Raw genomic sequence first — 27,172 nt, forward strand, 5'->3', positions numbered from 1 at the left:
TAATTTTCTAAAATTCTACTTTTTGTTTCTTCGTTATTCCAGTGCGAAGGGTTGTTTTTAAATATAGAAAAACAAACTAAAATGTTTATAAAATATAGCAAAATTTTAGAACCATCAACATTGATAGTTCTAAAATTTTGCTATATCTTTTAAATATTTTGCTATATTAGCGTCTATCATTGATAGTTCTAAAATTTTGCTATATCCTTTAAATATTTTCAACATTTTACCATTTGAAATAATTTTCCTTGTGCGAAGGTATTTATTACTTTTTTTTAGGCATGGAACCCTACTTCTCCCTCCTTCGTCCTTTGGTTGTAATCTCATATACAAACTCTAGCTGTAATCTTTACTCCTTTAGAGATACCAAAATCTTTACACCTTTGTTGCATCTGCAAAATAAGAAAACTCAATAGTTGAATAAATGAGAGAACTTGAAGAAGAGAAACTTAGTTACCTAGATATGAGATACGAAGACGATGGAAAATTTTCGGCAGCATAATGATGCTACCACAACAAAACCAAAAATTTACCTTGAACTTGTTCAAAGAAACACACTCCCAAAAATATTTCACAACCACTTGTTCTCAACAGAACTATCAGAATTCCCAAAAAATGAATATTCAAGCACACATACATCAATAAGAAAATTTAGCTCACAATGTACTTCAAATCTCAAGAGTTGTCACAAAAACTACCATAGTGCATGAATAACCCACAAACTACCATAGTGCAACCCACAAACTCAAGCACCTTGAATCAAATCTAAACTACAAATAAATAGTACCCATGAGTCATAAACGGGTGTTACATTCTAATCCAATATGGTCCAAAGAGAAATAAACACACTATAACTTCTCAAATAGGAATTTCCATATCATTAGAGCCACTTGAAAACACTTAGAAACTGTGATTAAAATTGCAATCATTCAAAAATGCACTTACCAGGAACAATTTTTATGTGAATCCGTTGCTGTTACAATAAATCTCCACCCCTTCCAAACACCTAAAAAACACACAAACAACACCACTAAAAGTATAAAGTAGAACGAACCTGGCAACACGTGCAGTGGAGACACGCGAACGACGACAATGCCTTCCATGTCTCTTCCAAAGGTGTCTTAAATATTGAAGAAGAAACAACAAAAGATGACATTATTTTAGTAATTTTTCTTTCTTAGCTCATACACAAAAAGAAAAAATAGGAAATAACCAATTTAAACATGTTCTTCCAAGAAAAACAGATAGGCCAGACACTTTATATATATATATTATATTAATAAAAATAATATTAATAATACCTGTTCAAGTAGAAATGAAGCATTTAGGGATGGGCCAGGCATGGCGGCGATGACAAAAATAGCCACAGATATTTTATCCGAAAAATCCTCCATTGCCTTCGAGATGCACAGTTCGCCTTGGTTGTGCCCTACCAGAATCATCTTCTCCTCCACCGCCACCTCCCCCATGAAATCCGTCAATGGCTGAACGTATTCGCTAAACGATTTCAGACTCTTCGCCTCCCTTGGATCAATTCCGGCCCCCGCCATGTCCAACACCGTCACACGGTGCCCAGGCGATCGGAGCAGCGTGGATAGCTTGTACCATGACCAGGCGCCAAGGCAAGCTCTATGAACTAGAACAAAGTGCTTTCCACCGGGGCTGGACGGCGGATCTGATTTCGTTTTGGTTAGTGTAGAAGAAAGAAAGAGGAAGAAGAAAAGAGGGAAATGAAAAACATGAGGAGAAAATAGAAAGAATAAGGTCTGAATAGGGAAGTGTAAGAATGAGAGAAAAAAGAAAATAGGGGGAGAGTGAAGAAGGAAATGTAAAAAATGGGACGAAAATAGAAAGTGAGAGGATAAATTAAGCGGGTCTTTAATGTTGGTTTAAAATCAACATTAAAGGTATCCCTACAATGTCAATTTAAAACCGACATTAAAGATCCGCTTTTAAAAAAAACAAAACCGACATTATACATCCGATTTCACTTTTTCTAATCGACATTAAAGCCCAAAATTCTTGTACTAAATGGAGTTGTTATGTAACATTCTGAATAAAGTTGCTTTCTATTTTGCATCCTTAAAAATACAAATGGTAAAATCTAAAAAAATATTATTAAAATGTGCTATTAAAGATCAATTACAGTATTATTTTTACTACTATAAAAAATACTATAGAAAGTTCATTAAGATTAAAATTCATGCTTGAAGATGGGACAGTCATAGCTTTTTTTCCATTATGATGAAAAATACTAATAAATATAAGGAACTTTCAATAGCATGTATAAAATTTCTATAGAACGTGTTTTATAACATTTTTTTTTATTTCCATGTAAACTTTTGATGGTATTTTTTCCAATACAATGAAATATTTCCATAAGATTGAATTAAAGCTATCATATATCAACTTTCTATAGCGTTATTAATAGCTGTACAAAATGCTATGGAAAGTCAAGGACTTTTAATAACATCGGCTACGACAACATTTATAGAACGTTGTGAAAACTATTTTATAGTATTTTTACAATGTTATTAAATTGAAAATTTTGATAACGTTTTTATAGCATTGGAAAAGCGATATCAAAACGTTTCAATAACATTTTGACAGCTTTTCTAACGCTATAAAAAATGATATCAAAACATTTTAATAGCCTTTTTTAATGCTATGAAAAGTTTTTATAGGCATCATATAAGCGCTACCAAAACGGACTTTTTATAGCGTTTTTTTATAACGTTGAAAAAACGCTATGGAAAGTCATGAACTATTGTTAGGCCTGTGTCCACTTCGATGGGTCTGCTTCTGCAAAAGAAAAAACTATTTAGCCCAAATGATGAAAAATAAAGAGGCCCTTTACCTTGATCCAATTCAAGAGGCCCTGATCTTTGCCCCAAATTTCTTTGGTAGGTAGAGAATTTGGTTGAGAAGTGCCCACGATTTTCCAGCTGATGGCTAACACGTGGATGAACCCACTGATTTTTTTCTGATGGAAAATGAAAAAAGACTTTTGATTTCTGATGGGTGTTTAATGCAAAAAAAAAAAATTCTTTCTCTTTCTAGCTTTCAGATTCTCTCGATCTCTGCCTTTCTGTATTCTTTTCTTTCTTCTAACCCTAATGCCTTTTGTTTAATCCGTGCGATTGTTTATGAGTAAATGATGAGGATGCTTGCAGTCGGGTAGATGATGGCAGAAGAAAAGATGTAGACGATCATGCAATCGTGTAGATGATTGCTCGAAGAAAGGTAGACGATCGCACAATCGTGTAGACGATTGCTTGAAGGAAGGTAGACGATCTTTTTGTTCTTCTAGACGATATGAAGAAAAAAAGGTAAACGAGGAACGATTTTGTAGACGATGAAAAGAGAAGAAGAAGAAGAAATACATTGTGATGTACGTGGTTCGGCTATGAAAGCCTACGTCCACGGGAAGGAGAGAGTTTTTATTAAGAAGCTAAGTCACAGACCCTTTTCTTTACAAATTGTTCAAGATTTTCTTGAAGTTATGTAATTGTTGTATCTAAAATTTGTAAATGATGAGTTTATATACTATTTCTGATACAAGTAGTTACAATAACTAACTGTAAAGATTAAAGAAATGTGAAACAACTTCTTGATGTTGATGTATGAGCTTATATTCTTCAACTATCAATAATATGGGCTACGACAACATTTTCAAAATACTATGAAAAGTCTATGATAGCTTTTTTTAATGCTATTATAAGTGATGTTTTTTTTTTTTTTGTAGTGATACCATTTTTTCCCAACCATTCTTCACCGGATAATGCTTGAAGATTCTTATTATTATTTTTTTAATTTTTGGCTAATATTTGTTTCTGTATATAGGAGAGAATGAGATGTATGATTCATTTTTATTATCAAAATTAGCAACAATTTTTACTTATATTTTGTATTTGATTTGCAATTGAAGCGATGTTTTTTATTTTATTGAAAAGTGGTGATAGTTTGAAAGTGAGATAGTTTAGAAGATTTTTCTTGTGATGAACTTTCTTCACGACTCAAATCCAACCTCAAATCACTATTCTCATTCCTTATTGTTTTTCTTTCTTTCTTTTTTTAATTTTGATCTCCACTAACAATTTTTGAACTAATTTACAAAAAAAAAAAAGAAAAAAAAGAAGGTAATCAAATGACATTAAAAAGCTAGACTAATTGACAAAGAATAGAAGGTCATTATATGGAAATTAGTAGGCAATCATAAACTATTAATTAATTGACAAAAATTAGAAGGTAATTAGATGAAATACAATTAGAAAACTATCAAAAACTACTAATTAATTGACGAAAAATAGAAGGTTATGGTAATCAGAAAGCAATCAAATTACAATATCATAAATTAGTAACTATATATATGAAAAAATATATAAGGTAAATTACCAACATTCCAAGTATATGAACAATATATCTAAGAGCAATCAACATTAAACCAATAAATTATTTTGAATTTAAGCATATGTGCTTCATTTTATAAACATGATATTCCAAGGTATAAGACATGAGTGTACAAGACATCAATCAGTAAATACTTGATAAGACCCTCAAAATATCTTCACAATAGTATAATATTGTTTACTTTGGGCATAAACCCTCATGACTTTGTTTTTTGTTTCACCCTAAAAGGCCTTATACCAATGGAGATAGTCATTCTCACTTATATACCCATGATTCTCCTCTTATCTAACCAATATAGGACTTTGGTCGCATTCCCAACAATCTAAGACATGAGTTTATAAGCAACATATCTAAGATAGCAATTAGATAATAAAAAATATCAAATAGCTATTAGATAGTAATCATGATTAAATAGCATTCAATATCAGATAATCAGTCAACGATCAAATTACAATCGATATCATTACCTATCGTATAACAATCAATATCAAATAACAATCACATAACAATCATATAACAATCAAATATTAATCAGTACCAAATAGTAATAAGTTGACAATCAAATAGCAATCGATATCATTGGAAAGAGTATCAAATTGCAATCAAATAATAGTTAGATAACAAGATGGTAGTCAGGTAGAAATCAGACAATAATCAAGTGCAATCACACATTTTTAGGTGTGAGAGTAATTTGGTCATCCAACTATTTACAATTAGGTTCGACTTGTTATTTTGCCAATTATGCCAAGTTCATATATTTAGACTATGGACCTAATTTCAATATTCTTTTTTAACAGCCTGCAATTGTCCGTTTTAAAAGCTACAACAATCTCAAACGAAGCTTTTATATATATATATATATATATATTATGTGTATTTTGTAAACAAACTGGATTATGCAATATCCATATAATTATGAGTTGTCTATATAATTTTTTCCTATGAAGCATAGACACAGATACGGCTACACGTAATGGATACGATCGGATACGGCGATTTGTCAATTTCTTAAATATTTTTTAAATATTTTTCTAAAAAAATGAGGAAACTGATACATTGAAGATACATTTTCTTTTTCTTTAAAAAAAATCTATGATATAGATAACTTTAGCATACAAGTTAATAACAATAGTACAAAATGGAATAAAAACACGGAAATACAATACAAAAAAAGTAACATTTAAGATTTTGAAATACAATAGTTAATAAAATGTAATAGAAAAGTGACTCATATTACAAAGAAGAAGAAGAAGATTAGAGGAAGAAGTATGAAAATAAACGAAGAACTACTTCATTGAATTGTTGAAGATATCCAAATGGTTTATATTTTGGTGGATTTTGTGGGGACCCAAATGTGAAGATTGAGATTAGATGATTCTAGTCTAGGGTTTGGTCCGTTATTTATTTATTTATTTATTTTTTAGTTTTTGACTCGAGTAGTGAACTTTTTAAATAGGTTGCCTAGTTTTAGATTAGGAAAGATTAGATGAGTTGCTTATCTTTTTTCTTTAAAAAAAATACATGTAGAAATAGATACATCAAATCGCGTGTCAGATACGTATCTGGGAAGTATATGAAAGTAACGGTATCTAATATCTATCTGATATGGATTCTTTACCTCACATGAAATATTTGTGCTTCATAGATTTTTTTTCCCATTTCATATATATTTTTCCATGTGTATATTTATATAAATTACCGTCTTCCCTCGAGCGAAGGAGTAGAATAAATTATTGTGGTTGTTCTAATTGTAAACCTATTTTTAATTAAGAAATTTAATATAAAATTAAGATAAAGTGGCTAAATTAAAATATTAAGGACCAAATGCATGCATACAAATTCTTAAAAAGTTGCTAAAAGTTTTCAAAGAGGTGTTCATAAAGAGAATTTTAAATAAAATTAATCCTTTCATGTATGATAGTAATTTCCACGACAGATATGTGAAAACATCAAAATAAAAATTGTTTCATGATCTGTGTTATAATACCAAATTATATACATACTTATTTGATACTTTAAATACTAGCCTATTCATTATTTTTTTTCCTTTGTACCATAAAATTTTTTCTTATGAAAAAATGATAATAAGAAAATGCTAAAATAAAAATTGTTGCATTATCTAGGTTCTAAAGGTTTATATTTGTTGGGTTTGGTATCTTAAAGCCTCAAGCCTCATAGTTAATTAATTATTTAATTTTGTCTTTGATTTAATTATTAAATATGCAATAATAAATTATCCATTACAGTAAAAATCCAAAGTTATTACATGAAACTTGATGTATGTAATTGACAAACAAGTGGATCATGTTCGAGTAATAGCCTAAAGGGTGTATTGTATATGAATATTTTATCCTGGTGACACTATGAATATGACTCACTTTGTAATCATTACAAACGTTATGATCTAAATTGTTTATGAGGAGATATGCGAGTGTGAGTATCCTATATAAAGAGTTTGTATAAGACTGAATCACGAAATAATTAATCTCTTTATAACATTGCTGACTGAAGAGATTAATATTTCACAAAAGGATCATATCTAACTCAATCTCAATCCTAAGTAACTTATGAAATTCTACCTATAAATGCTCGTCCCTTGATTTGTACGAGTGAGTGTGGCCCGAGTAGCCGACTTAATAAGTCTATCATATTGGAGATTTGATCAAATAGGGAGCTGGAAACATAATATCACAGGATGAAATTCACTCCTTTCCAATTAGGATAAGTAGATGAGTAGTTCTCTTAAGTTTTGACCCGAGAATTTGAACAATGGGGCCCTACCCTCTCAGTGACCCAAGAGGGATTTAGTTTATGGTTAGACCATAAAACAAATTGTTCATTAGAGGATCAATGCTACTTAAGAACAAAGAGGTAATTACAGGGGTAAAGTGGTAATTTGACCCAGCTGTAGTTACAAATAACTTGTGAATGATCGACTAACTTATAATGATTATATCCACAGACACAACATGTTCTATAGTGCATAAGAGTGCAACTATGGATCTTTAGTGGAGTGTCCCATAGTTAATGAATGTTGATTAATTTAATCAAAGAGTTTAATTAATTAATTTCGTATCATTGAAGCTTATAATTTGTAGATCCATAAGGTCTTCTTGCTAGCTTACGATGGATTAATAGGGACCATAGTTTGAAATAATAATTTCAAATGTTCAAATTAATTTAAGGGAATACATGTCAATTGTATTTGATATATATTAACATAATGCATGGAGATACATTATAATATACAATTAATTTTTAATTAAACCATATATCGTGGGAGATTTATATATTTTTTTTAATTAGATTCAAGTATTAAATTAATATAAAATATTTATATTAAAACTGTAGGTTATAAATAATATGAATAAGATTCAAATTAAAACTACAGGTTCGGAAAGATATACATTTGAATATGATACAAATATTTATTTAATTTAATATATGATATTTAATTAAATTATGTTATATTTAATTACATATTTATATTATATTATATTATATTTAATTATATAATTATATAATCCCACACACACTCTCTTTGATTTTACCAGAGAATGGGGGGTGGGAAGTTATCTTATGAGTGAATATAAATTTTAATATTATATCAACACCCTAACACACTTTGCTTACTTGTGGACTTGAAATATGTAGATGAACCTAACAAATGGAAGTCAATATTAATTGGAGAGAAAATAACATGATAGTGGTTTGGACCACAAGACCCTCTTAGACCTCTTATTCTTATTCCACATTAAATCAAAACTTAAGTAAATTTAATATTATATCACCACACTATCATTCATCCTTGACATCAATGTTATAAACAATTATAGTGTAGCTATAAGGCTAGCATTTAGAGATATCATGAGGGCGGGTGGGCTAGGGATGGGTTCCCTATCCCTGCTCCCTACTCCCCATTTCATTTCCAATCTTCGAAAAATTTTATACGAAGATTGGGGTGGAGTCCCTTGGGGAATTCACGAGAATCAAGTTTTCTGAGAGAAAATTTGTTCCCATTTGTTTTCTTTTTTAAAAATTAAGATAGTACACCAAATCGAAACATTAGTTGTAATGTCCACGTCCAAGATTTCAAAAATTTCATTCGCTTCTAGTTCATCTTTCTTTCTGCATGTAATCCATCTTTTGCCCTATGTCATTTCTCTCTCTAAAATTATTACTCTATACCATCTTTATTCTCCTTTTTAACTGATGTCTTTTTTGACCATCTAACATATATTTTCTTATGCCACTACGAGCATAACTCAATAGACATAAAATTGTACTATCAATCTAATGAGATCAGAAATTCGATTCTCCACCCACATATTTGTAAAACAAAAACATATATTTCACACAAATTTCTTTTATACATATGTACATCTAATATCTCTATTTTATACTATAACCAATATTCGTCCTAAAATGTTTATAATTCTTTTATTTTTATCTTTTATCTTTTTGATATTTTGATATTTTTCTCTAATTAATACTCTCTCTTTAAAATCTCTCTCAAACTTTATCTTTTCTCTATCTCTCCAACATTTATTCTCATTCTCATGTTTTCAATCCCTAAATCAACTTTTTCCCCCACCTCTGTTCTCTATATCAACTTTTTCTCTATCTCTACAAGGTTTTATTTTAAACCATTTATCTATCTAACTAAGCTTTTATTTCTATACTCTACATCTATTTTGTTTTCTCTAACATTCCTTTTTACATCTCCAACCTTTTAAAAAAAAATAATATTAGAAAAATAGTTACCAAACATGTATAATTGTTCGTTAAATCAACACCGACAATCTAATTCGTACATTTCTATATATGTATTATGGTCTAATCTATGCACATTTTCTTTCTCCCCTATATAGAGTAGTATTAAGTGCATTCATATTATGCATTCAAATTCATTGGGACAGACTCTTTTGTTGCATTGTACAAATGGAAGAACCCTGACACCTTTTTCCTACCACGCCAACCAGATTTGACTATGCTAACTTACTTTTTGGGATGTATTAGAACAGCTATTAATACTTTAACCAATTCATTTATGTTCGAGTTAAATAAATTTTCTTTTCAGACTTATATGTTTACATCAATTATTTTGGTATTATTGATTGCAAAATATGGTGCTTGTTGTTTGTGATTATGTTTTTTATGGCAATCCGAAGATATACTTAGGTGATGCTTTCATGTTTGTGTGGCTGTGACTATCATTTACTTTGAGAAAATATCTCTACAATATACTGAGTTTGTAATAGACAGTCACCTCGATTGTATATTTGTTCAACTAAAGGTGGAAGTTTAGTAGATGATGTTGAAATAGTTTATGTGGTGTCGAGCGTAAATGTTCTAGCTGAGGGGTTCTCGTTAATCTGCTTTAATGACAGCAGTTTAGGAAGAGAGGAGATCTCATACTTAGGGAAGCCTAAGTTGAAATTAGGATATTAGTTTTCGTGAGTCATTGTTACACTACAAGAAATCTAACTTCTCCCGACGTCACAATTCGTCGGAAAAGATTGTATCTAACAAATAAAAACTATGTTGTAATTGTTAAACTTTGTCATTAGTGAAGTTTCTTTCCCTGGGGCTTCCAGCTTCCATGTACAAGTGATTTTACACTGAGAACTGGATTACCAACTCTGATATTATGATCTTGTTGTATATTAATTGGGCAACAATTTGTTACGCTTTATACTTGCACTTTATGTCTGACAAGAGTCATATAGATTGATATTTATACTTAAATTTTAAAGAGAATTTATCTCGCCTTTATGTGCCAGCTACGGTTAATTTATATTGTGGGGATATATGGAGTCACCTATAAAATAATTAAAATAATACATTGGTGTGGTGTCTGCCACAAACACTCTGCTCATTAAGTTAATTTTAAGCACAAAGATCAAAACAATATTTTTAAGGAAGAAGATACACGAACTTACTTTATATAAAAACTGTCATGCTCTATATATCATGGGGAAAACTTGGAGTTTTTTTCATTTTTAAATAAAAGAGTTGAATTCTTAATCAAATTCTAAAAACAAAAATAAGTTTTTTTTAAACTGTAATTTTTTTTAAAAAAAATTGGCTTGGTTTTTGAAATATTGGTAGAAAGTAGACAAAAAAAAAGAAAAAATTAGAGTCAAATGAAGTGTTTACTAACTTAATTTTTAAAAACTAAAAATTAAAACGAAAAATTAATCTAAATTTTTAAATTTGTGTATAATATCTCTGGTAAGATTTTAAAATATGTCCATATAGGCTTTTAATGTAGTATTTAATAAGTCAATAAATTTTGAAAATGTATAATATACCTTGGAATTTTAATATGCCTGGTAGATTATCAACCTATTAAAAAAAATATTCAAACCTATAAGCTACAAATAAGATGCTAAACTTTCAATTTTGTTGTATTAGGTTTATAAATTTTTTAACAATGTCCTATTCTATTCTTCAATGATTTATTAGACTCAAAATTAAGAATTTAGGAACGTGTTCGACTATCTATAAAATTTTAAAAACAAATTAAACCTTTTTAAATTTTTTAAAGAATATATCTAATTAGACATACAATTAAAAGTTATTTGAAAATCTGTAGAACACAACCCAAATGTAAAAACTAAATTTCTCACAAATATTAATTATCACATACATCAATGAACATATATAACTTTTTAGGATAAATTGCAAAAACTATCCCTTAATCTTTCGATTTTAAAAATTGAACCCTCCAAAAATTATATAAATATTGGAATTGTGTTAAATTGGATTTTCAAATTTACATAATTGTATAAATGGTAACATTTGTATAAGTTGAAGGGTACGATTTTTATCATTTGTGAATCCAGTTCTATCATTATTGTAACTGTGAGTGTCCAATTTTAACATTTGTAGAAGTTTAAAAACCCAAATTTTATGATTGAATATTTGATAGTGTAATTGCAATTATCACCATAGACTAAATTTAGGGGTGGTTTTGGCAAGTTGTCCAAACTTTTAAAAGAAAAATATTTAAGTCCATTTTAGACTACATCAATGTTTACTAATGCTAACCATAGTTTGATCCTTCAAAATATTTTTAATATTTTTTTTCTTGTGTAATTAGAGGGATGGATTGCACAAAGATCGATACAAATGAAAGTGTTAATAATACTCTTAAAAAAAAATTGAAAAGTGACCCAATGTTACACAAGAGGTTACCCCCATTCCTTGCCAATGAAATATTATATATATCCCCTAAAAAAAAGCTTTGATCTGACACAAACAGAGATGAATTAGACCCCACTCCATAAATGCAAAGGATCCACATTCTGAATAGCACAATGAATTTGCAAATTTGAAAGTTTGAAAATGGTGCCCCAGCATTTAATAACCAAGTTAACTGATCTTCCCTTCTCATCACTCATTTACAAGCACAAATCAGAGATGAAAATGACTTGAAAAAATCAACTCTTCAATCTACTCATCAGCCAATAGTTATCCTAACTATTAATTTTATTTGTGTGGTAATCATCACTTTGGTTAGCTTTAGATGCATATGTTAAATGATTATTCTTGCATTATATGTCTTCAATCAAAAAATCAGATGTCCGAATATATCATATATAATCGACGTTGGTTTATTTACTTTTTAAAAAATTGTAAAAAAGAAATATATATTTAGAGTAAGGTAATAGTTGTAATCACACTCTCAAATTTTCAATTGTAAAATTAATTGAATCCTCAAACTTATGTGTTAAAACTAGACGCTCAAACTTATAATAATTGTAGAAATTAGATTCGAAAATAATATAAAATTGAACTCTTGTTATAATTTCTATAATTATATAAGTTTGAGAGTTGATTTTAACGATAGAAAGATTGAGAGTATAATTATCACTACTACTTTCAAAACAGGAAAAAAAAAAGGAAAAAAAAATCTTCAGCATCCACTTCTTAATTTAATACCTCATTGATTGAATTGAAAGGAAGAAAGAGAATGTGTGTGTTGGGGTTAGATATCCAGAGATTTCGAGGGTATTCTTGAAATTTATGTCGGCCACCCTTACAAATTTCTTTTTCTGTGACACAAAGGATAATGATTCTGAATATCTCAACTAAGTTGACACATCTTTAATATCCTTATCAAGTCTCGAATCCAGAACAGATAATCTCATTCTACGAAATGCATACAAGAGAGTTTGAGGCAAGAACCCCCTTACAAAACAATGTCTAGTATCACTAGAGTATCATATTTTCTTTATTCATTCTACAATTTATATTTTCGGTAGTACTTGAAATTTTTTAAAGTTTTTTTTTCTTTGTGTAACGTAGGAATAAAATATTTGAATCTTTAATTTTTAGGGAGGTCATTGATGTCTTTTTCAATTGAACTATACTCCAGTCGATCACTATAATTAAATCGTGGTTTTCCAACGAAAATAGTCCATTTAGTTGGGTACATCAGTATACTATAGAGTTTGAGAGAGTTAGGTTTTTAAAACTCCAAATGTAGGTGGTCTCTTAAATTTATTACAAAACTATAGTATGAAATAAATAAATGTTGTTTTGACATTTTCATATAAGTTGACGAGTTTCACATAAATATAAATATATTTCCTTTAAGCATTAAAAAAAGAAAAATTTCTACCAGTATCTATCATATAGTATCAATGATAAACTTCTATCAATTTTCTATCACTATAGATTTTTATCAACCTCTATAAAAAAAGATTAAATTTTATTATTTTGTGTAAATAGTTTTCTTCAATTTTCTATTTTTGAAAATCCTCTTATATACCATAACCAAAGTGAGTTTAACTCAACGGTATTGAAATGATTTCCGTTTCAAGAAGTCGGATGTTCAATCCCCACCTCGATATATATATATATATATATAATCGATGATATTTGGTAAATTGTCTTTCAACTTGTAACATCCCTGTCCAACTTGGGTTCAAGGGAAGCTGCTATTTGTTTTTTTCTCTTTAAATTTTATAAAATAAACTATTTTAGTATTATCATCAATAAATCAACCATTAAACAAAAATCTAAACTTTGAAAGTATTTATTTAACCTACAATATCTACTTAATGGATTTGTTAAATAATTTATGAAAAAGATTAATTTTAAGACATAATTTTTTATACCAAGTTTAGGAATAGAAGATGAAAACATGTTTAGTTTTTTTAAATTATTATTATTAATTTATATTGATATAATTGGAAAGAAGCCCTTTGAATAATTTGATGTGGTTACACTACTAAGAGTTTGACTCATCAAGAACAATGATGAATCATTATCTTCAATTTAAAGATAAGATTTTTGAAGAGAGCTGACTCAATTTCTCCTTCTCATTTCAAAATATTTCTCAATCAGTTCATCAACAACACCCAACTAAATTATGGGTCAGTCTTTAATTGCCATGGTCTCCATTCTCATCTCTCTTACTCTTTTATGTACCTATAAATACATCTACAAGGATGCATATTTTTCTCATCCCATCTCCAAAACAAAATCTCTTATTAAACACGAAAATGAGTTCCAAAGCTTTTGTTTTTCTCGGTCTTCTTCTCGCTTTCGTTCTCCTCATCTCTTCGGAGGTGGCCGCGAGAGACCTCGCGGAGACCTCCTCCAAGAAGGACAACGGTACGTTCTATATAATAAGAACCCTTCACTCATTTAAAAAGGGTAAAATGTATACTTATTATTCAATTTTGTTTAATAAAGATTTTGAATTTATACGATCGATATTTCCATAAAATTAAGATGATGTTGCAGAGGTCACGGTGGAGACCAATGGCGTAGAGGATGCCAAGTATGGAGGAGGGTACGACAGAGGCTATGGTGGTGGTCGTGGCGGTTACGGACATGGCGGTTACGGACATGGTGGCTACGGTGGTCGTGGTGGTTATGGTGGCGGCTACAGAAGGGGTTGCCGGTATGGTCGGTGCGGGTACAGGTGCTGCAGCTACGCTGGTGAAGTTGTTGAGGGCGCAAAACCTTAAGACAACGTTTGGAATGGGTTGAAATAATAAAGTAGTTTAAAATTTGTGTTTAGTTAAATGTGTGAACTTTGAAGTTTGAGAAATAAATGCATGGGGAATGGGAGGGCCTAGCTTGTAGTTTTTCTTTTTCCCTATGTTTGGGTTTCAGTATGTTGCTACAAGTTTGCTTTTGCAAATTTTTATAAATATCAACATATTTTCATTTGGATGCGATCGTTATTTGCATCTCGATAATTTGAACTAGTTCAATAATTATATATATATTCTTTCGAATATTGAGATTTCATCTTTTTCATCTTTAATCTTTAAAATTTTTTTAAAAACTTTTGAATATAAGAGAGATCAGACGGTATACTAAAATATTTTAACTAAGTCTACATATATATAGCACATTTTCATCACTCGAACACATCTTTAGTCGAAAACTCACAATTGTAACTAATAATAATAATAATAATAATAATAGTTTGATTGTTTAGAGAAAAATAAATTGATATATGGTGGCAATGAATTTTAGATACACATGATAAAAGAAAAAAAAATATATATATATATATATATATATATATATATATTTGTTCACCTTGCATTTTCTAAAGTTTATGGTGTCTTTTGGAGTTTTGATCAAATATCAATGGGAGATTGAGAGGACTTTCAACTTAAAAAAAGATGCATATGTGTTTTTGGCAATTGTCAATAGTATTTTCACCAAGTAAAAACATTATCTTATTAACAGATTCTTATTGAACTTTACATATATATTGATTTAATTAAAATAGAGACAAATTGTTTTTACTCTACAACTTCTCTTAGACTGTAATTATTCTGGAATGAAGTATTTGTGAAACACGATAGGTTGAGGGAGATGTCGGGATGGGGACGGAGACGGAGACGGGAACAGGAATGGCTAACGTGACGACACGATGATAACGAATTATACTAAGGAGAAGTAGAAAGACGAAGAATAAAGAAGAAAAGGAAAAGAGATAAAATAACGAAGGAAAAAAAATGCAACTTAAGAAAGAAAAAAATAAATGTCAAGTTAATGTTTGTTTGCCTAACTCATTTAAAATTGGCATGTCATCAGAGTCCGATCAGTAATTAACTGTTATGGCCATAAATATTCAAAGAGAGAGAAATTTAACTCTACATTAATCTTTCTTCATTCAATTTTATAATTTAATTTCGTTAGATAAATATAAATGTTATGGTTAAAATTTACCAGTCATATGAAAGTCTAAAATATGGATGTCTCAATTTCATGGGTATATCAATGAAAATATAAATAACATATTGATATCCATCAATATTTCTAGAAAATTTATATTGATTTTTAAAAAAATATTTAAACTACTAAATAAATATTTTACATTTTTTAAACAAGTCAGAATACTCGTAATTAATATTGTACTTACATTTGGGACATTTTATTATTATTTTATTACCATGTATGTATAATAGTAATTTTTTAAAAAAATAATTTTAATGGATGACAAACTAGAATTTAGTTTGATCAATATAGCAATTTTTAAAAAGATTTTCGAATATAACAAATCTTTAAAACAATATTTTTTATTCGTTTTTACCCCGATTTCTTCTCCTCTCCCCGTCGTGTTGTACATTTCTTTTTCTTTTTCTTTTTTTCTTTTTTTCCCTACTTCTTCCCCTTTTTATTCTTTTTTTCTCTATTTCTTCTCCTCTTCCTACCATGTTCTCCATTCTTTTTCTTTTTTTCTCTCTCTTTTTATTGTTAATTTTGATTATTTGGCTTCAATCTTTTTGTTGTTTCTTTTTCATCGCTTATTTTTACTTTTTACTTTTTACTTTTTTTTTTCATTGTTAATTATTTTTAGCCAAGATTTTGTAGAGTACTCAATCATTTCAGAAGCGCCTTAACACCAACAAACCAATTATTAGATTTGATTATTAAGATTGAACATTATATATAAATACCAAATGGAAGCAAACTGAAAGAAACTATTTTTCCCAATTTCTCAAATTTGGGATTTTTTTTCTTAGAAACGAAATGAGAAATGGGAATATTATTAAATGGACCCATTCTTTTTTTTGTAAGACTTTAAAAGTATGAAGTCTATTAGTAATAAATTTTTATCACTCATAGCCAGTGATATCAATAATAGACTTGGTTTATCAGTGATAGGGTTCCTATCACTGACATACTACATGAATCAGTGATATAACTTACATAGATATCAGTGATATCTGTGTATCTGTGATATCAATTATCGATGATATTGGTGATAGAAATTAAATAAATATCAGTGATATTCATGAATCAGTGGTATTAAACTTAGATAGATATTAGTGATAAAAGTCTATCATCGATAGTCATGATAAAAATTTACTAGTAATGGCTATTGATAGCTTCGAGTGTTAATCTTTCAAAGTTAACAAAGTTGGTAGTCACTAATGAAATCTTTCATTAATAACTACTAATAGTTTTCTATCCTTTATAGTCTAACCTTTCAAAGTTGATGGTTTTCATTCAAAGTTAATAACCACTTATAGAAGTCTATCATTAAAGCCAGCTAATAGCACAAATTTTTCGTCACCGACAAACCTTTACTAATCAAATAAATTTTTAACTCTAATCTATGCTACCTACACTACAATGGAGTATGAGTGGCAAGACCAAGTCGTCTCCTCAGGGAATCTTTGAATTTTAGCTAACCGATAAATTCGACTGGTCACATGGGGGTTTAGAGAGTTTTAATTGTAAAAAAAAATAAATCGCATGAATGTAAAAATGTAATCTAAAAGAGATTTTAGTTCAATTAAGGAAGTCTAACTTAGAAAACTCGGAATCCACTCATCTACTTGGTTGTTCATTGAACACTGAAAAATCATTGCTTACTTAACTTTATTCTTGGCTTGTTTAGTTAGAAGTCCAAAACTAAAGGCCCTAATGCACTAATTAATTTCTCAATTATCCTATATGCTCAACTAATTGGGTTCAAGCTATTACTGGTATAGTGTATGAAGGAACTTTTATTCAAGAGAATCATTGAGCGGAAGTAAGATCGTTCCAAACCCATTGTGAAAGAATAAAACATTTACAAACATACAAGAACAGTTATGCATTATAGAGTAAATTACAACATGTTTCAATTAAAAACAAAAGGAATCGAGTATCATACCTTTGAAGAACTCTTCTTCAAGTATTCCCTCGATCTATACTAGTTAGGCATCCCAACAAACTCAATCACGAGCACGAACGCAATGAACAACCAGTGAATTCACGAACTGTCTGATCCTCGAACCCAATCGAGTAATACTCGATCCTCGACCCTCTCGAACAACAACACTCGACACTACCATTTAGTTACCTTGGTATTCTCGGTGTGAGAATCTAGGAGGTGTGGACTCTGTGTGAATTCGGTAGAGGGAAGAAGGATGTATATACGTATAGACATTGGGTACTCGATCGTCTAATAACGAGGAGCAATCATATAGTAAACTCACTCGTCTCTCAAAGGGCTATCGTATAGCTCTTCTTTCATGCGATCTAATGTGATGCGCTTAATCTTGCAATTATAAAAAATGAAAATTTTTTTCACTTTTATTCTTTAGTTATTAAAACTGAAAATAACCTTTCACTTCACGCACGATTAAAGGAGAAACCAATCAACAATTATCACATAATTGTTTTTATTATAAATAAATATAATAACTAATTTATCATATTATATTTATAACCTATAGTTTTAATATCACATCATATGTAATGTATAAACCATAGTTCTTTTCTCTATTATTTAATATAAATCATATTTATATTAATTCCTCCAATTAATGTATCTAATACATCAAATCAATTATATCACATATAATTGAATTAATTGAATTATATCATATACAATCAAATTTTCTCTTGCTAATTTAAACATTTCAATCTAACCCAAAAATTGATTCTCAACTTCAATCCATTGAGCTACCAAGAGGACTTTATGAACTTGTAGCTTGAAACTTCAACGGTACGTAAATAACTGACTAAACTCTTTAATCACAATATCCACCATCCGTTAACTGCCGAACACTCCACTAAAAACCGACAGCTGCACTCTTCACACTACAAATATATTTCTGTGTCCATTGGATATAACCAATCAACAGTACGATAATCCTTCACAAATCGCTCGTAAGTACAACTAGGCAAATTTACTGTTTTGCCCCTGTAATTACATCTAACTCCTTAAGTACCACTGAATCCTCTAATGAATAATACATCATAGTCCTACTATGAATGAACACTTCTCGAACCATGAGGAAATGTGTGACGCCATATTGTTCAAACCTCGGAATCAGCCCTTAAAGGAGCAATCTATCTACTTACCCGTACTTTGGGGAAGGAATGAATTCCATCTTGTGTATCTAAGTTCCCAACTCCTCAATCAAAAGAATCCCCAAAGTGGTAGGTTTGAGTCAGCGATTTGGCCACTCGCACCTATGCAAATCAAAGAACCGCCCTCATAGGCAGAAGTTCTTAACTCACTCAGGATTAAGGTCATGTTACCTATGATCATCCTAGTGAAATGAAAGTCCTTATCATGAACGGCGTTATATAACGAGACTAAGCATTTCGTGATCCGATCTTATACGAACTCCTTTGTATAGGATACTCTCGTTCACATCTCTCTACATGAATAATCAAAATCAGACCATCTGTAGCTCTTTACAACACTTGCAACATCTACAAAGCGGCCTGTATCCATAGTGTCACCAGGATAAGGTTTCCCTCCTTTATCTATATACTACAGACCATTTAAGTTATCACTTAAGGCATGATCCACTTGTATGTCTCTACATACATGCTTAAGTTACAACGATAACTAGGGATCTTAGTTTATTGGTTTGTGGTTAATGCAACTAAAATATCTCATATTTCATAGACAATAGTGAAGAAAATATCTCATATTATTACATCACAAATGTTTATTCATGCACGTGTTTACAAACTACAAGACCCTACGTGATTTAGGATATCAACCCTAACAGTGTATACCCTATTTTATTGTATTATATAATTTATTTGTATAGTACACTTCATTGCACTAGTTTTAAGACAAGTGAAAGATTGTTGAAATTGGTGTCCTAAATCTCTTTATTATCGTAGTTTGTAAACTTGAATAAATAAATTTTTATTAATAAAATAAACATTATTTTAATGTGCATGAACTCAATCAAATAAACTAAGATCCTAGGTTATCTTGTGTAGCTTAAACATGTATATGGTGACATACAGGTGGATCATATTTAAGAAATAACCTAGATGGTATGTAGTAAATGGATAAGGTTCGATGTCTTATCCTGATGGCACTACGGATATAGTCCACTTTGTAATTATTACAATTATTGTAAAGTGTTATAAATGATCTGATCCTAATCATTCTCATGGAGACATATGAGTGAAGGTATCATATACCAAGAGTTTGTATAAGACTGAATCACAAAATGATTAGACTTTCTTTATAACGTCGTTACTTGAAGAGACTTACATTTCACTAGGATGCCCATAGGTGACATGAGCTTAATCCTGAGTGAGTTGTGAACTTCTGCCTATGAAGATGGTCCTTTGATCTTCATGGGTGAGAGTGGTCAGATTCGTTGACTCAATATGCCTACCATTTTGGGGATTCGTCTAAGTGAGGAGCTGGAAACTCGATTACACAAGATGGAATTCACATTGTTAGGATTAGTAGATGAATTGCTCCCTTAAGGGTTGATTCTGATCTTGAACAATGAGGCCCCTCAGCCTCTCACTGTCTAGAGAAGGGTCTGGTTGTAGTTGAACTATGACTAATATTTGTTCATTAAAGGGATCAGTGATACTTAAGAAGTTAGATGTAACTACAGGGTTAAAACTGTAATTTGACCCAACTATACTTACGAGCCATTTGTGAAGAATCAATGCGCTGTTGATTGGTTATATCCAATAGACATAGAAATATATCTACAGTGCAAAAAGTACAGTTGTCGGTCTTTAGTGGAGTGACTGGCAGTTAATGAATGAGGATTAATTTAATTTAAGAGTTTAATTAATTAATCTTGTATTATTGAAACTTTTAATCTGTAAGTTCATAAGGTCCCTTGTAAGCTCAATAAGGATCAATGAGAATCAATTAATATTGGATATTTGAATTGTTCAAATTAATTAAAGGGAATAATTATATGAGATATAATTAATATAATGTATATGATATAATTGATATAATGTATGTGACACATTACGTTATAAAGTTTAAATGAGATAAATAAAATTTTTAATATGATTCAAATATTAATTATATGAATATGATTCATATAAAAACTATATGTTAAAATTAATGTGAATATGATTCATATCAAATCTATAGGTTGTATGAGATAATTTAAACTACGGGTTATATTATATGTGATAAATAAACTATGAGTTATGTATTATATGAGATATAATATATGATTGTGTTTGATAGCTCTCAAAAAGAGCTATTATTCCTAGCTTAATTTGGGCTCATTGTTGGATTTTATATGTTAATTATCCTATTTTATAGGTGTCGAGCAATCAAGAGCTAGAACCGTGCATTTGGAGCTAAACAGGGTTAATTTGAAGCAAATTAGAGTTGATTTGAGCATCCGGGCTTTGAGGGAGTAAAAATGAACAAAAATGGCCTTGGACAACGTCGCAATGCTCATGCCATACATAGCCCCAATGCTCGCCTGACACTTGAAGACAGAATGCTGATGGGCAGGCCAACATTGCAACGTTCCGAATCGTCTGACGCTAACCCAATCCTGTGCGTGCTTCCGTCTTTAGCCCAATCACAAGGTAGCATTGCAACGCTCCTCCTAGCATTGAGATGCTGCAAACAATTTATATAAAAGTCTCTTTTCAGTTTTAGGTAAAAAAAAATATATGCTGAAATTCATGGAGGTCATGAAGATGCCTTGTTTTCTTCCTTTCCCTTGATATTTTCAATATCATTAGGTTAGTTTTTAGTTTAATTTTGCATTGTAAGCATGGATTGGACCGTATCTTATGGATTTGTCCATGAATTAATGAGGTAATTTTCTATCTAGTTCTTATGAGAATTCCTTGTAATCTCTTGAGTTTTTTGTCCTAATTGATGTTTGCAATTCAAAATTTTGTTTTCTTGGAATATATTCAAATTTTCAAGCATGATTATTGAGGTTAAATTTCACGCTTTATTGTGCTTGCTAATAATTCTTAGTCTTGCAAAGGTCCTAAGTAGCAATAGTAAATTAGGAATTTGATGGCTATTCCTAGGATGTGCTAATTGCTAGGTTTAAAGATAAAATTGGTTAATTGAATATGGCTTTCCTGACATGTAATTGATATAATTAAATTCTAAATCTTAATGCACGTGTTTTTTGTTCTATTTGGCCGCTATCAAACCTAGTAGAATTTAGAAGCATGTATTTTAATTAGGGTATGGCCTTTCCGACCTTAATTAATATATAGGACACTTTCTTGGTTAGGTTCATGCTAGTTTTCCGCCACTGTACAGGCTAGTTAGATCAAATCAAGTTTGGATTATTCACCAAGAGGAAACGAGAAGAACAGTTCTTCAATGGTTAGTTCCCTTTCTCATTTTCTCTCTATAATTTCTGTAGGAAAGCATACTTATGTTTATGATGTTTATCCTCTATTTCCATAATTCTCTGTTTTAAAGAGTTTCAAATTAAATTCTAAGACAGAAAGGTGTTCGTATGCTTCTGCTGTGAAAATTCCAATCCCTTCAATTGGTATTAGAGTCAGATTGTGTCTCTGAATTTATTTTTTGAACTTAAATTCAGATAATTGGTAGGTTGTTTCAATGCATTTTGAATGTAAGGATGGTTTGCACTTTGGATGTTTCAAAAATTGACCTGCAGATTTATTGCTTTAAAGTGTTTAAAGTTGTAAGGGCCTAATGTTTTGGGAATATAGAATTCAATGTTAATTAATTATAAAATTAATTTAGATGGTGCATCAAAGAATATAGAATTCAATGATTTTAATGATTATGACTTGTTTGTACCAAATTCCAATAAGATGAATCAAAAGCAACAATTTGATGCATATTTATATGAATTTGTCTTACACTGATTATCGACATGCTGAGTAGGTAGAAATTGAATGGGGTTAAATATCCCATTATACAAGAAATTGTTAGAGAGATATTAGTCATCCCGTTATCGAATGTTGCATCGGAGTCTACTTTTAGTACCTATGGTAGGAGTAGCCCACATTGTAATAAACTTCATTCGAAGACAATAGATGCTTTGATGTATGCTTAAAATTGGATTGCAACTGAAGTTTTGACAGTGTTAGTTTGTTTACGTTGTTTAACCTATCTTTAACATTTAAGGTACTAGCGTGGAAAATAAATGCTTGAACATTTAGAATTTTTTTTAGAAGATGTAGACGACTCTGCTGAAGAGGAGTGGAAACTGAGGTATGCTCGAGTATTAACATTATTTTTTTATGATATCTTTTTAAGTGGTTTTGTTGTCCACTTATTTTTATGATATTATTTGTTAACTATATTTTAGATATAGGAATAATACTCATAACTAAGGACAAAATGATGTCGACAAAGGAGAAAAAGTTAAACATGAAGTATTTGGTGAAGAGAGAAGCGAGCATGTTTATGATTATGGTTGCTGTATAAGACATTTAACTTTATTTTACTACAAACTTTTATTTGAACTTTATTTAATATAAGTTCTAAACTTATATCATGGATTTATGAGCTTTTGAATTGTGTTTATTTCATGAATTTTCGTCAATTAAATTTTATTTATTTTCTATAGACTAGTCCAATTTTAAACAAAGTGACTCAGATTAAAAAAATGTTATTACATATATGAAAAAAAGTGAAATATAAGGAACTTTAAAGAAAAAGATATAACAATTTAAATGGGGAATCCCCACATGGAATTAACAAGGGGGGATCCCCACGAGATTAATAAGGGAAACGGGGAATGGATTCCAGTGAGGACCCATTTCCCTGATGTGGAATCTCTGCCCCATCGAAGATGTGGGCAAGGATGGGGAAATTCCCCCAATGGGGATGGGGATGGGCTCCGTCGCCTCGTCCCGGTCTCGTTGTCAACCCTACACTGGTCCGAGAGGGATCAGTTAATAGTTGGACTATAAACTATTTGTTCATTAAAGGGATTAGTGGTACTCAAGAAGTTAGATATAACTATAGGGGTAAAACGATAATTGACCAAGTTGTAGCTACGAGCGATTCGTAAATGATCAACTTACTATTGATAGATTATATCCATGGACATAGAAATATATCTACAATGTGAATAGTGCAATTGTGTGTCTTTGGTGGAGTGACATGCAATTATTGAATGTTGATTAATTTAAATAAAGAGTTTAATTAATTAATTTCATATCATTGAAGTTTTCAATCTGTAGGTCCATAAGATCCCTTGCTAGCTCACTAAGGGTAAAACAATACTAAATTAATTTTGGATTAATTTGAAATGTTCAAATTAAATAAGAGAATTAATTGTATAATATACAATTAATATAATATATATAGATATATTATAACATAACGTTAATTTTGTATAAGATTTAAATTATACTTTGTAGTATGTGGGAGATAAATATTTGAATAAGATTCAAGCATTAATTATATGAATAAGATTCATATTAAAACTATAGGTCGTAATTAATATGAATGATATTCATATTAAAACTATAGATTATGAGATGAAATATGATAACGAGTAGAAATACACGTTATAACAACGTAAAGATATAAAACAATGTGGGAATGTGATGGTAAAAACATGTAAAATCGTGTCCAAAAACATTAAGTTGAGAACATTGCGTTCGCATATGCCCATTGCATTAAAGCAACTAATTTATTTATTTTGTGTAGGAAAATTCGATGGCACAAAGAAAATTACGATCCAAGGAATTCGGCGCCCGAGCGCATTAGAAGATTGCGACCGCAAAGCTATGTGATCGTATGCGCTTGCGAAGATCTGTTCAAGTAGGTGGCCGCATAAAGACAGCACATCAAGGTGAGAGCATAATAACTCATGATGGGACGAAAAGCTGACGACGGTCGAATCCGAATTTAGTTGACAAGCCGTTAACGACACACTGCAGTAAGTACATTCAACTTTTTAGTGACCATTAATCGGCGCATCAGACAGAAGAATTAATGACTGCCCATCATTGCAATCATTTGAGAGAAAAGTTCTTCACCTTGAAGCTCTATAAATACCAAGGGCCACCTTCGTCAAAAGGGTTCCAGTTCAGAGTTGTAGAGCTCGAAATATACATAGTTCATCATACTCATAAAAGATGATCAAAGATAGTCGTAGTCTGCAATTCTTATACTTAGAAGGCGGAGGCGAACGAAGAGAAGAAGATGCCAAAAGATCATTCCAGGTTAGCTCGAGAGACTGCTGGGAAGTGCTGAGAACGGAGAGAGGGTTGATACTTGCGAAAGCAAGAACATTCTTTTGAGAAGAGTATAGTATAACACAGTGTAAAAGCCTCGGGGAGCAAGACATTGCTATTAAGCGTTCTATCCTTGTTTTCCATTGTCGTTTTGTATTCTGATTTTATTTATAATATGGAATTTGCATCTCTACATTTGTTCAATCTCTTCACATTGTGCATAAGTGCCTAAATTTCTGAATGGGTTGAGAAGCACTTAGCTAACATGACCTAAGATCTTCATTTTATGCAATCATCTTGTCTTATGTATGCGTCCATCACCCTTTAGAGATACTTGAGAGAGGAGTCTAAAGAAAGAACCTAGACTTGAGAGAGTCAGGTTAGAATCTAGGCTTGAGAAAGTCAGATTAGAATCGCATGAGCAAGAGATAGAATTAGAGATAAGTTCTGTTTGCTATCATGCATCGCATGCACCCTAGAAATAGGATATGATAGTATGCGGTCACCTTGTGTATGTGTATCATTCGTTATCGCATAGACAAGAATAGAGGCTTAGACATAAGTCCTATAGACATTATCATATACATCGCATGCGTCCTAAAATTAGGAACCATGGCATTTGCATTTAGAGATGACATGTTGTTGTATGTGTGTAGCATGATCGCATAACTTGAACACAATCTTAGGAAGTATTAGCTAAATCCCTTCTTAACCGTTCCCCGCATACTCATTGTAACTTTCGCTGTCATTAACTCTTTACTCAATTTTGCCGCATAAGATTTATACTTTACACAACATACCAACCAAATACTTGTTTTTGTCACCGCAAAGGAACCAAGAATTTACCATCACATATTGTCTCAGTAGTCCTTGTGTTCGACCCTAGACTTACCAGGAAACCTAGTAAGGTTTATACTTAGATTTTACTAGGAAAACTTGCATGTGCAACGCATAGTTCACCACCACAATTTCACATCATTATTTCATCACATTCACAAGCCATCAGAATGTTATTTCAATATTGCTCAAATGAAATGAAATATATGATATTTAATTTATTAGTTGTTAATTAATTTATATTTATTCATTTAATTATATATTATAATTTGATTGAATATATAAATTATTTAAATTTAAAATAATAACTTTCACTGGGAGTTATTATGAGTTGGTGGAGTGGAGTTTTAACTCTCTCTCCAACCAACTCATTCTCACGTAAAAGAAATATTAGGTTGTATGTCCTAAAACTCGCAGTTAGTAAAATTAAACATATCCTATTTGCAATAAAGAAGTTATTGAGATTTATTCAATAAAAATATGTTATTGAATATGTAAATTGTACTTGTAAAAACTAATTCCAATAAACAAAGATCCATGGCTATTACACGAGTACTTGGACTTTACATGGAGACATAAAAGTAGATCAAGTTCGAGTAGATAGCCAAAACAGTCTATAGTATACAGATAAGGCTAGGTACCTTATTCTAGAAACACTATTGGATACGCGACCCACTTTGTATTTAGTACAAACAATGTAATCCTAAATCATTCACGTGGAGACATACGAGTGGGTCATCCTATGAAAAGAGTTTGTATAAGATCAAACCGAGAAATAAATCACTCTTACTTTGTAACGTTGTTTACTGTTTAAGACTGACTATTTCAAAGCGATAACCTAGGTAACTTGATCTTAATCCTGAGCTAACTATGAAATCCTGTTTATTCGGGATTATCCTTAGATTTTCATGGGTGAGAGTTGGCTCATCAGCACCAGCTCAATAAGCCCCCTATTTCAGGGGTAAGACTGGGTAGATAGTTGGAGACATAGGGTGCAAGACGGTATTTACTCTTACTCGCTTTTAGGGATAGTTAGACACTACAAGAAATCTGACTTCTCCTGACGTCACATTTCGTCGAAAAAGTGTGGAAAATTTATCGGGAGAGCCTCTCCCGATGAATAAACGGTCGTCGAGAGTTTGGTCAGGAGAGATCCATCGGGAGAAGATCTCCCGACGTACTTTAAAACGGCGTCGGAAGTTATAGGGGAACTCCCGACGCACATATAGGGCGTCGGGAGTTCTGGGAGTTCCAAGAACTACCGACGTCTAATATACGACGTCAGCAGTTCTTAGAACTCGAGTTCTCCCATAACTCCCGATGCTTTTTGTGCGTCGGGAGTTCCCCCATAACTCCCGACGCCGTTTGTGTATCAGGAGTTCCCACAATAACTCTCGACATCGTTTTAAAGTGCTTCAGGAGATCCCGAACTCCCGATGGTTGTTCTATGCGTCCGGAGTTCCTGAACTCCCGACGGTTTTATTTAATTCGTCGGGAGATACTA

General features: G+C 31.0%; 2 protein-coding genes across 3 annotated transcripts; one reads left to right on the forward strand and one right to left on the reverse strand.

Annotated features, from left to right (window-relative positions):
- Positions 1-323: 323 nt before the first annotated feature.
- On the reverse strand, positions 324-1,550 carry LOC120077372 (polyneuridine-aldehyde esterase-like). The gene is made up of 2 exons (XM_039031257.1): positions 1,302-1,550; positions 324-392 (listed from the first exon to the last, which is right to left on the reverse strand). The coding sequence occupies exons 1-2, from the start codon at positions 1,548-1,550 to the stop codon at positions 324-326; spliced, it is 318 nt and encodes a 105-aa protein (XP_038887185.1).
- Positions 1,551-13,872: 12,322 nt separating this feature from the next.
- On the forward strand, positions 13,873-14,630 carry LOC120077112 (cold and drought-regulated protein CORA-like). Of its 2 annotated transcripts, none has more exons than XM_039030999.1 (2): positions 13,873-14,037; positions 14,170-14,609. In XM_039030999.1, the coding sequence occupies exons 1-2, from the start codon at positions 13,926-13,928 to the stop codon at positions 14,394-14,396; spliced, it is 339 nt and encodes a 112-aa protein (XP_038886927.1). In that variant the 5' UTR covers positions 13,873-13,925; the 3' UTR covers positions 14,397-14,609. The 2 variants fall into 2 exon arrangements, with proteins under 2 accessions (XP_038886927.1, XP_038886926.1); XM_039030998.1 differs by having other exon boundaries at positions 13,877-14,037; positions 14,158-14,630.
- Positions 14,631-27,172: the final 12,542 nt, after the last annotated feature.

Source organism: Benincasa hispida, chromosome 5 (genome assembly GCF_009727055.1).
Source record: "Benincasa hispida cultivar B227 chromosome 5, ASM972705v1, whole genome shotgun sequence".
Classification (NCBI taxonomy): domain Eukaryota; kingdom Viridiplantae; phylum Streptophyta; class Magnoliopsida; order Cucurbitales; family Cucurbitaceae; genus Benincasa; species Benincasa hispida.

Coding starts and splice junctions, on each gene's coding strand:
- LOC120077372 (XM_039031257.1), bottom strand. CDS start 1,550: ATGGCGGGGGCCGGAATTGATCCAAGGGAGGCGAAGAGTCTGAAATCG. Junction 393..1,301: donor CTTCATTTCTACTTGAACAG/GTATTATTAATA, acceptor CTTATTTTGCAG/ATGCAACAAAGGTGTAAAGA.
- LOC120077112 (XM_039030998.1), top strand. CDS start 13,926: ATGAGTTCCAAAGCTTTTGTTTTTCTCGGTCTTCTTCTCGCTTTCGTT. Junction 14,038..14,157: donor CTCCTCCAAGAAGGACAACG/GTACGTTCTATA, acceptor CATAAAATTAAG/ATGATGTTGCAGAGGTCACG.